This window comes from Dendroctonus ponderosae, unplaced genomic scaffold, assembly GCF_020466585.1.
Source record: "Dendroctonus ponderosae isolate FM_Combo_2020 unplaced genomic scaffold, Dpon_F_20191213v2 Dpon_F_20191213_9, whole genome shotgun sequence".
Classification (NCBI taxonomy): Eukaryota; Metazoa; Arthropoda; class Insecta; order Coleoptera; family Curculionidae; genus Dendroctonus; species Dendroctonus ponderosae.
The window spans coordinates 1,550,513-1,561,647 of record NW_026019116.1 but is presented as its reverse complement, the minus strand read 5'-3'; the positions used below and the strand labels follow the sequence as shown (position 1 = coordinate 1,561,647).

General features: G+C 36.7%; 1 protein-coding gene across 3 annotated transcripts in view; it reads left to right on the top strand.

Moving 5' to 3' along the window:
- Positions 1 to 11,135, top strand: part of LOC109537709 (SCY1-like protein 2) — a 105,186-nt gene that overhangs the window by 38,876 nt on the left and 55,175 nt on the right. For all 3 annotated transcript variants that reach the window (XM_019904565.2, XM_048669738.1, XM_048669739.1), the window contains exon 2: positions 229 to 567. In XM_019904565.2, coding sequence (XP_019760124.1) covers positions 400 to 567 — 168 coding nt within the window. In that variant the 5' untranslated portion in view covers positions 229 to 399. The remainder of the gene's footprint in view (positions 1 to 228; positions 568 to 11,135) is intronic.

Below are 11,135 nucleotides of genomic sequence, written 5' to 3'. Positions count from 1 at the left end.
AAAAACCAAAGTTGGTAACTACCACACGTTTATGATACACCCCGTATATTGGAAAGTAATTTTAAAATGTGGACCTTTTAAACATGAAAAACTTTTGTAGGACGTATTTTCTTGCAAAGTTCATATTTACTGAGATAGACAGAGACACTAATGAGCAACCCTGCATATATATCTAGAGAGAATATGAAAGGTTTATTTGGTCTTAGAACTATTCTTCTTTTGTTTCAGCCATTATTTTAACATGCTCGCCCCGTCCCCAAGCCAATTTAGTTCAGTAGCAGCCACACAGCCGCGACAACGTTTCGCCTACTAGACAGGGCGTCCTTCTTCGGGACGCCGCCCGGAGGGGCGCAAATATGTAATCCTCCGGCCAACTCGCAGCCTCGCGTGCCTTCCAACATGTTCTCGAAGTTGCGGAGCGGAAGTAGTGGAGGAGACCGCGACCTACGCGCCCCTCTTGACACCAATCCCATCACCAACTTCTTCGAGGTGGGGAAACAGATCGCCAATGCTGGACCGGAATTCGTCTGGAAGATCTACGAGGCCTATAGGAAGAGTGATGGCAGGGTGAGTACTTCTCTAAGGAAAAATGAAAAATCTGTATTAAAAATTGGTTTTGCACTATAGCTTTTTATCGACTTAGCTTTTTTTCATGTTTCGCTCTTATTTCACTGAAAACGAGGAAACCAGTTGATGTGATAAGTATTCTATTATATTCGCTCCATGGAAAAGTTTATCCTGATTTTTTCCAACGTCGAAAACGTAGCTCGGAAAATTGACGTTTATACACAAATCCGCCCTGTCTTTAAAAATTTACCTCCAGCAAACAGATTGAGGTAAAAATATGAAATTATCACCATCCATCTAGAATCCCTGTATCCTACGATGACAAAAGTTTCGTAAAGATCGGCAGTAATACTGATTTTTTACATCGTCGTAAACGTGACTCTGAAAATGGATGTTTTTACAAAAATGCGCCCCGACGTTTAACAATGTAATTCAACCTAACTTAATGGAAGTAAAAATATCAAATTATCACCATCTATCTAGAATCTCCGTGTCTTACGATGACAAAAGTTTCATAAGAATCTCCGTTAACTCTGATTTTTGGCAACGCCGAAAACATGACTCTAAAACTGGACGCTTGTGCAAAGATGCGCCCTGGTTTTTTAAAAAAGAAAAATTGCTTCGGCCAAACTGAAGGAGGTAAGAATATGAAATTCGCACCATCCATCGAAAATGTCTCTGGTTTACAACAGCAAAAGTAAGTTTCATAAAAATCGCCCATCATCCTGATTTTTTCCAGCGTTGTGAACGTGGCTCTGAAAATGGCCCTTTATGCACAAATGCGCCCTGTCTTTTAAAAATTTGCTTCGACAACACTAAAGGACAAAAGAATATGAAATTCGCAACATCTATCGACGATATCTGTGTCGTGCGATGACAAAAGTTTCATAAAAATCGTCTGTAATCTTATCTTGATTTTGTCCAGCATCGTCAACATGTCTCTGTAAAGGAACGTTTTTTCAAAATCTGCTTTGACGAAACTGAACGCGGTAAGAATTTAAAATTCTCAGCGTCCACTGCAACTGCCTATGACGTACGGTGACAAAAGTTTCATAAAAATCGCCCGTAATCCGTATTTTTGCCAGCGCCATAAACGTGGCTCCGAAAATGGACGTTTGTACGCAAAATGCGGCCTGCCTTTTAAAATTTTATTTCGACCAAACTTAAGTAGGTGAGGATATGAGATTCGCACCATCTACAGAAAATGTCTGTTTCTTACGATCACAAAAGTTTCATAATAATCACCCATAATCCGAAGTTTTGCCAGCGCAGTAAATGTGGCTCTCAAAATGTACAGTTGTACACAAATGCGCCGTGTCTTTTAAAAAATTGCTTCCACCAGACTGAACGATGGAAGAGTATAAAATTCGCACTATCTATAGAAAATGTCTGTGTCTTACAGTGACAAAAGTTTCATATAAATCGGCCGTAATTCTGATTTTTTCCAGCGTCGTAAACGTACTGAAACTGGACGTTTATACACAAATGCACCCTGTTTTTTTTTTAAGAGAAAAGATTGCTTCGACCAAGTTGAAGGAGGTAAGAATATGAAATTCCCCCATCTACAGAAAATGGCTGTTCCTTACTATGACAAAAGTTTTATAAGAATCACTCATAATCTCCCGAATTTTTGCCAGCGCAGTAAACGTGGCTCTCAAAACGGACGTTTATGTACAAATGCGCGCCCTGTCTTTTAAAAATTTGCTTCGACCACACTAAAGGACAAAAGAATATGAAATTCGCACCATCTATCGACGATATCTGTGTCGTGTGATGACAAAAGTTTCATAAAAATCGTCCGTAATCTTATCTTGATTTTGTCCAGCATCGTCAACATGTCTCTAAAAAGGAACGTTTTTCAAAATTTGTTATGACGAATGATGCCCGTAATCCTGATTTTTGCCAGCGCCATAAACGTAGCAAAATGCGGCCTGCCTTTTAAAATTTTATTTCGACCAAACTTAAGTAGGTGCGGATACTAAATTCGCACCATCTACAGAAAATGTCTGTTTCTTACGACCACAAAAGTTTCATAATAATCACCCATATTCCGAAGTTTTGCCAGCGCAGTAAATGTGGCTCTGAAAATGGACAGTTATACACAAATGCGCCGTGTCTTTTAAAAATTTGSTTCCACCAGACTGAACGATGGAAGAGTATARAATTCGCACTATCTATAGAAAATGTCTGTGTCTTACAGTGACAAAAGTTTCATATAAATCGGCCGTAATTCTGATTTTTTCCAGCGTCGTAAACGTACTAAAACTGGACGTTTATACACACATGTGCCCTGTTTTTTTTTTAGAGAAAAGATTGCTTTGACCAAGCTGAAGGAGGTAAGAATATGAAATTCGCCCCATCTACAGAAAACGTCTGTTCCTTACGATAAGTAAGTTTTATAAGAATCACTCATAATCCCCCGAATTTTTGCCAGCGCAGTAAACGTGGCTCTCAAAACGGACGGTTATACACAAATGCGGCACTGTCTTTAAAAATTTACCTCCAGCAAACTGATTGAGGTAAAAATATGAAACTATCACCATTCATCTAGAATCCCTGTTTCCTGCGATGACAAAAGTTTCATAAGAATCTCTTTAACTCTGATTTTTGGTAGCGCCGAAAACATGGCTCTAAAACTGGACGTTTATACAAAAAGGGGCCTGTTTTTTTAAAAAAGGAAAAATTTTCGACCAAACTGACGGAGCTACGAATATGAAATACGCACGATCCATCAACAATGTATGTGTCCTACAAACACAAAAATAAGTTTAATAAAATACGCCCATAATCCTGATTTTTTCAACGTCGTGAACGTGGCTCTGAAAATTGACGTTAATACACAAATGCGCCGTGTCTTTTAAAATTTGCTTTTACCAAACTAAAGGAGGTGAGAATATGAAATTATCACCATCTATCTAGAATTTCTGTGTGTTATGATGACAAAAGTTTCATAAAAATCGCCGATAATCCTGATTTTTGCCATCGTCGTAAACGTGGCTCTGAAAATGGATGTTTTTGCATAAAGGTGCCCTACTTTTTTAACATTTACTTTGACCAAACGGATGGAGGTAAGACTATGAAATTCTCACTATCTATCTAAAATCTGTGTGTCTTACGATGACAAAAGTTTCATGAGAATCGCCGCTAACTCTGATTTTTGTCAGCGCCGTTTACTTGGCCCTACAACTGGACCTTTATAAAAAAATGCGCCCTGTTCATATTAAAGAATAGATTGCTTCGACCAAGCTGAAGGAGGAAAGAATATAAAATTCGCACAATCCATCGAAAATATCTGTGTCTTTCAAAAATAAACGTATATTGTAAAAAAATAAAAGTAAGTTTCATAAAAATCTTCAATAGTACTGATTTTTTTCAGCGTCGTAAACGTGGTTCTAAAACTGGACGTTTAAACACAAATACGCCCTCTCTTCTAAAAACTTGTTTGAACCAGACTAAAGGAGGTAAGATTATGAAATTTGAACGATCTCTAGAGACTTGAATCTGGGGATGACAAATCTGAGTCTTGGGATGACAAATGTTTCATAAAAATCGCCTATAATCCTGATTTTTTGAAAAAAATGGACGTTTATATATAAATGCGCCCTGTAACACTTTCCTTCGACCAAACTTAAGGAGATAAGAATATGAAATTTTCTCCATCTATTGAAAATATTAAAAATGTCTGTGTCCTACGATCTCCAGTTTCATAAAAATCGCCCATAATCCCGATTTTGTCCAGCGTCGTAAACGTGGTTCTGAAAATGGACGCTTTTACACAAATGAAACCTCTATTGCTAGAAATAGGACTGTGTAGAGTCCAGAAAAATTTTCAGATATTTTCAGTTATTTAAAGAGCCAGCTGCAAAGCTGAAAGAGCACCTGGAAAACATGAAAGCTCACTCACAAAGAGGTTTCTGCATAGAATGCACGTGTACGATTTCCCGATAAAAAGGACAATTGCCTGGCCTCCGAAAGTATAACTGGACATAAACATAACTGGAAGAAATCAATGGACTTTACGACGCTAGGTAACTCTTAAATAATAGAAATTAATTCAAACTTATTTGAATTTTCAGTGATTGGAGTATTTTTTAATTGTGTGAGTATCTTTTGGGTACGTCAAATGGCAGAAAAAGGTTGGTAGATCAGAAGTGTAAAAAATTTGAAATGTTTCTGACCAACAAAGCTTCAGTCTGTGTTCATGCAAATCCGCCAGGAGGCAACTTAAATCAGAAGAGAAAAAAGTAGTTTGACATTTCAAGAGCATTTGGACACTTTTGAACAGCAGATACGCTACCGGAAGAGGATTTTCTCAGGGTGCGTAACACTTGAGAAAGATTGCCGCTGTTGCAAGGAAAACATCGGTTTTAATACAGAATTGTGAGGTTTATTAATGCAAATGGAGAAAAATAAGCCACCTCATAACAATAGAAAAAACAGCAGGTTGAAAGTTTTAATGCCAAAAATGAGGTGGGAGAAAATCACATAAAGGCTTACCATCTTGGTATAAAAAAACAATAGGAATAATGATCTGAGACATTAACAATGATCTAGATGATGATATCTAGAACTCAGAGAACAAAAAGTAGTAACCCGAAGGAAAAGCGAGAAATAAGCCTTAAGATTGAGAAAGTGTTAGAACCGACAGAAAAAGAAGGAAACATTGACAAACCGCGGAAAGCTTTAATAAAATGAACCAAGATAAAGGAAGTGGATGTTGAAAAGCCCACAAGAAGCAAGGATAACACAATAAGTCATAGATCTCATGAATAAAAAAAATACGACCAAACCAGCGCATTAAAATAATTAAGAAAAGCTGAAGGTAAACGCCAGAAAACCAGATGCAAGCATTTTTCCAAGAAACTGAACAATTTGAAAGTATTGAAAAATCATCAGTCGAAGCATGTCAAAAATTATGTGTGAAAAATGTTACGAAATGGTTTGAAGATTTTCCAACGCTAAAATTGCCGTTTGAAAATGTCGCCCAACCGGAAAAGTAAGAAATAAACATTGAGATTGAAAACGTATTTAGAATCGGCAGCACGAAGAGGCGCAGTGAGGATAGGGCGATGAAAAATCGTGAAATGCTTTTAAGAGTAAAATTCCAGAGAATAAAAATGATGAAACTTGATTTAGAAAAGCCAACACAAAGCAATAATTGATAAAACAGGAAATCATGGATCTTGCAAATGAACTCATTGTCTACAAGCAGCTCATTGGAAGAATCAGCAGAAGGTGAATAAAATGTCAAATACAGAGCAATGAAGACGAAAATGTGAAAAATCTGGTTTAAAAGAAAGTGGTTTGACGGTTTTCCAAACCCGAAAATGTCATCTGAAAATCGTCAATAGATAAATGCATCGCTCAATTGAAAAACCTTAAAGAAGAGCAAGAAAGAATCCTTATGATAAAAAATGTCGGCAGCAAAAGGAAGGGACGTTGAAAAATTGTGAACTGCTTTTAAAAGTAAGATAGCAAAGAGTCAAGACGAGAAAAGCAGATTTTAAAAAGCCTGCAGAACCCAAGAATGGATAACACAGGAAATAACAGACTTATATCATGAATCAAAAAATATTATCTACACAAACTCATTAGAAAAAGTGAAGGTATTCGCAAGAAATCCAGATGCAAGAAAAATGCCAAGAAATAGAGCAATGAAGAAGGAAACGACAAATCTGGATAAATAGTTTGTGAAAAAATATCAGTGGAAACATGACAAAAATAATGTCTGGAAAACTTGAGACAAACTTTTAAAGATTTTCCAAATCCAAAATTGCCAATTGGATTTAAAATGTTCGAAAGACGATTGATTATATATCGCTCCACTGAAAAATATTTTAAAAAGGCAAGAAGTAAAGCTTCGGATTGGAGTAGAATTAGAGTCGGCAGGAAAAAGATGAGATGGATGGCGAAATCGTGGAATTGTTTTAAAAGTTAAACAGCATTTAAAATAAAAATTGAGAAAGTAACATTCAGATCTAAAATGAATTAGAATCGGTAGCACAACGAGGAGACTTGAAGAAAAAACGATGAAGAATCGTGAAATGCTTTTAACAGTAAAAGACCAGAGAATTAAAATGAGACAAATTGATTTAGAAAATCCAACACAAATCAATAATGGATGACACAGGAAATCGTAGATTTCACAAATGAAAACTTTACAGTCTACAAGCAGCTCATTGGAAGAATCATGAGAAGGTGCAAATCCTCGCAGGAAAAACAGATGCAAGTAAAATGTCAAAAACAGAGCAATAAAGACGAAAATAAAAAATATTAATGAAAAAAAAGGTTGAATTGGAAAATAAAAATACTGGAAAAAAACATAAGTTATACGATTTATTACGATACATGCAAAAAGTCATATCTGAGAAGCGAGACGAAATAATTCGACGATTTCCCAAAGCCGAAAATGCCATCTGAAAGTCTTCAAAAGATAAATACGTCGCTCAATTGAAAAACCTAAAAAAAAAGGCTGAAAATAAACCTTAAAATGTGAAATCAATTGGGGACCGCAGCAAAAGGAAAAGACGTTGAAAAATCGTGGAATGCTTTTAAATGTAAAATAGCAAAGAATCAAAATGAAAAAATCAGATTCAGAGAAGCTAAAGAAAGCCAAAACTGACTAGAAGAAACAGGAAAAAATGAAGCAAATCGCAAGGAAACCGGAAGAAAGCAAAATGCCAAGACACAGAGCCATGAAGACGGAAATGACGAATCTGGATAAAAAGGAAAATGTGAGCCAAAACATGACAATAATCATATCTGAAAACTTGAATAAATGATTTCACGATTTTTCAAAGCCTAAAATTCCATTTCAATTTAAAACGTTCAAAAGATGAATAAATTCAAAAGACCGTTCAACTGAAAAGCAATTAAAAGGGGCAAGAAATAAACCTTAAAAGCCAAGCAGAATTAAAATCAGCAGCAAAAGGAGGTAATGTGCCGAAAAGACGTTGGCAAATCCTGTAATGCTTTTAAAAATAAAATAGCCAAGAATTGAGATGAGAGAAGTGGATTGAAAATCCAACAGAAAGCAAGAATAGATAATATAGGAAATCATGGATCTCGTGAGCGAAGAAAATACCGCCTATAAGAAAACGTTTATTAGAAGAATCAGGAAAGGCGAAGATAATTGCAAGAAAAGTGGATGCAAATCAAATATCAAAAACCAGAAAGAGAACGACGTAAATGGCAATTCTGGATGAAAGAATAAATATTCTAACAATATCAGCAGAAGGATGGCAAAAGTCACCTCTGAAGGAGTTGAGAAAATGGATCAAACAATTTTCCAAATTCAAAAAGTCCTTAAATTACAAAACGTCAAAAGTAAAACCACCAAAAGGAACAAAAAAACACAAGTCGAAGAATCACATAAATTAGATAAAATATTAACTGAAGAGGATTGCCTATTTTTTAGTTAGGTTAGTTAGGTATCAGCTCTATTGGTAAAAGTGGTCCGTATATTAATAGAACAACGGTTAAATCTACTGATCTGCTGGATTACACCTTTTCAAAATTCCGCATCATCAGGTTATAACGTATTTTCGATCGAAGAAATATAAAATCCATTGGGAAAACGAAGAAAAGCTTGTTTTGCTTTTGCTCGCTATTCAGGTAGATGGATTTGAAGACGAAGTTAATTTTCTATGCCGGGTTTCTTACCTGATTTGATGCGGATGGATTTTTACTATCGGAAATGTCATAGGGCTTCTATACACAAAATTGTAATTCAATTCTGAAAAAATGGCGCTCTACGCGGAAAGTTGGGTCAAACTTCTAAGAGACATTAATCATAATTTAAAGTTTGACTGAGCCCAAAATAGGTTAGTGATAAGTAAATTAAGAGAGAGAAAACTTCAATACTTTATTGAATTAAAAATTTAGCTTAAATTGAACTTAGCGGAAAATGAGAAAAAACTCAGTAGACTTGACTGTTTGGCAAGAAGTAGGTGAAGCTAATGCTGAATCAGTCAGGGAATGGGAGCAAACAATTCTAAAACATAGACAAAAATAAACTCAACTCTTTCGAGCTATTTAAAGGATTCAAGGCGAAAGCTCATTACACTTCCAGGCCAAATGTCCTCGGGGGCTACGCCAAACTTTTAAAATTTCGATAATTTGAACATTCTGCAAAGTTTCAGAAGCAATCTGCCCTTATTGTTCCCGAAGGCAAAAGTACACACAACTCGGCGATTTTTTTGTCGGAAACTGATGTACTTATAAGAGTCCCTCTTTAGTTGGAAATCTGGCTGAGGCAACTTTGATCATCCTTTGATAAAATGGTCGAGTCTGTTCGGAGAACTGCAAATCCGCAGTAGCGAATGGGAGCCACAACACGCTTTTTCCTTTCGCGTCGGCTTAAGACAAACGTAATCTATCACGATTTTCCGTCGTTCGGCTCATTGAGGCAAGAGATTCGGCTAAACCGGGTACGCAAAGGGCCAATTACGAACGGGATGTTGCTTGTTTTGCTTGTAAAGGTCACAATTTTTCGTTTGCGAGTATTCAAAGTCAATCTTGTTATGTATGAAAACTAACAGGAAACATCAATGATTTTAGCTCGCGGGAGTATTAGCAAGGTTTTATCAGCCACTGCTCGGTTATTCGCTTTTGACTAGAAGTTGCTACAAAATAGTCAAAGAAATAATTAACAGCAGACTTCCATGAATAGAATTAATGAGGATCTGTTATCCTGCACACTTCGTTATCAAACAACTTTCGGTATTGTTGAACCGTAAATTAACGACGTGGGAGAACTTGGGAAAACTTTGCCGCCTGTACACCAATTGTGTTATGGTTGAACCTTAAGAAAGACAATGACTTAAAGAATGGGTGATGGGGAAACTATCTGCTGTTTTCCTGGAAATTATTGTGATGGCAAATTGTTATAAATAGCAGGTTCTTTAGCTGAAAACAGGTGCAGACGCTCACAGAATTTCTTTTTTTTTTAATTCAGGACAGCACAAACATTCAGCAATGGATATTGGACACTAAAGGATGGTGACAATTATTTCATTACGACATCCTATTGGTTTAGTGTTAACGGCAATGAAGCCAAATAGGCAATTAATGTTGTTGACGTGCAACAAATATTTAACATGCAGAAGCCAGACTGTGGTCGGCCAAACCAATCGATTTCCCTCAAAATTATATTAAAATGGAAGCGAAAGCAATATAATGCCATTACAAAATCGCTCGCCTCTCTAATTTCCTTTCAGCGATTGAAGGCATTTTCAAAACGTGTCTTGTTTTTCGCAACATTTTTGCTCCATCTGATTTAAGTAAAAGTGTTTTTGAAACAAACTTACAAGGTAACAAGGAAATTTGTAAAACAGAGAAGAGAGTTGCCAGTTTTTGCTTGCCAAAGCCCGATTTATCGATGTAAGCAGCTCTTATTTCGGTTTCGGTTCCGGCTCTCAGATTTAACTACATACTAGGGATGGTCGGTATTTAACGTTACCGCTAAAATAACAGTGTTCCAAACGTGTAACCTGAAACCGTAGTTGCAGCTAGCCGATTTAAMCSGTTKTTTTTRGAACCGTCTCATAAAACCRAAAYAGYKGTGSSCACTTCGGACACCGTTGAGCGATCTATCCAGCTGCAGCSGTTTGYCSATTTAAASTGTTSTTTTTRGAACCGTSYCATAAAACCAAAACAGTTGTGCGCACTTTGCACCCGCTGCAGCCGTTTTACAAAAGTGGTTCGCGTCAGCACAGAACCKATGCGGCATCGTCAAGCGCTCTATCCAGTTGCAGCAGTTTCAGTAACCATTTGTCAACGGAAAATATGTTTCTACTATCATTATCATTCTGCATTTTAATAAAAAATTTAAAAAGTAACATGTTCCTTTTGGGAACAGCATTTTGGAACCTATTACCAAAGTGGAACTGGAACTTTGGAACCCGTTCAGAAAAATTATCGTTTATCACACCTCTAATACCTACACATGTACTGCCTCACTGATAAGAAGGGGCATGATTAGAAGCCGATTTTTTTTTGTTTCTTTATCATTTTATTTACTTCAAAAGCAATATATTTGCAAATAATCAACTTTTTTTTTTCAATTTGAGCACCTATTGCCTTCACAATATATTTGGGATAAGTGATGAACTAATCATGCGCTGCGGAAAAGAGTCCAGTTCGATGAACGCGAAGAATCTCCATCGGCAGTAACTGCGGCTCATACCATCAAATGTGGTGGTGCTTGCTTTCTGGTGAGCGTTCCAACTTGCGAGTTCTAGCTTGATATCTTCTTTTAGTTTCCTTCTTCTTCTAGTGCCTATCCGTTACCGAATGTTGGCAATCATTCTAGCAATGATAATTTTATTTGTTGCTGCTGTAAATAGTCCAGTAGTGGATGTTTTAAACTAGGTTCTCAAGCGGTTCAGCCAAGATATTCGTCTTCTTTTTCTTTGTTTAGTTTCTGGAGTATTTGGGTTTTGAAATTTTGTCTACCTATGATATTTTGAGGATTATTCTATATGCCCACAACTCGAACGCCTCCAGCCTCTTTGTTGGTCTCCGTTAAGGTGAAAGATTGAGAATTCGTAGCATCGGAGCAGTCTAAG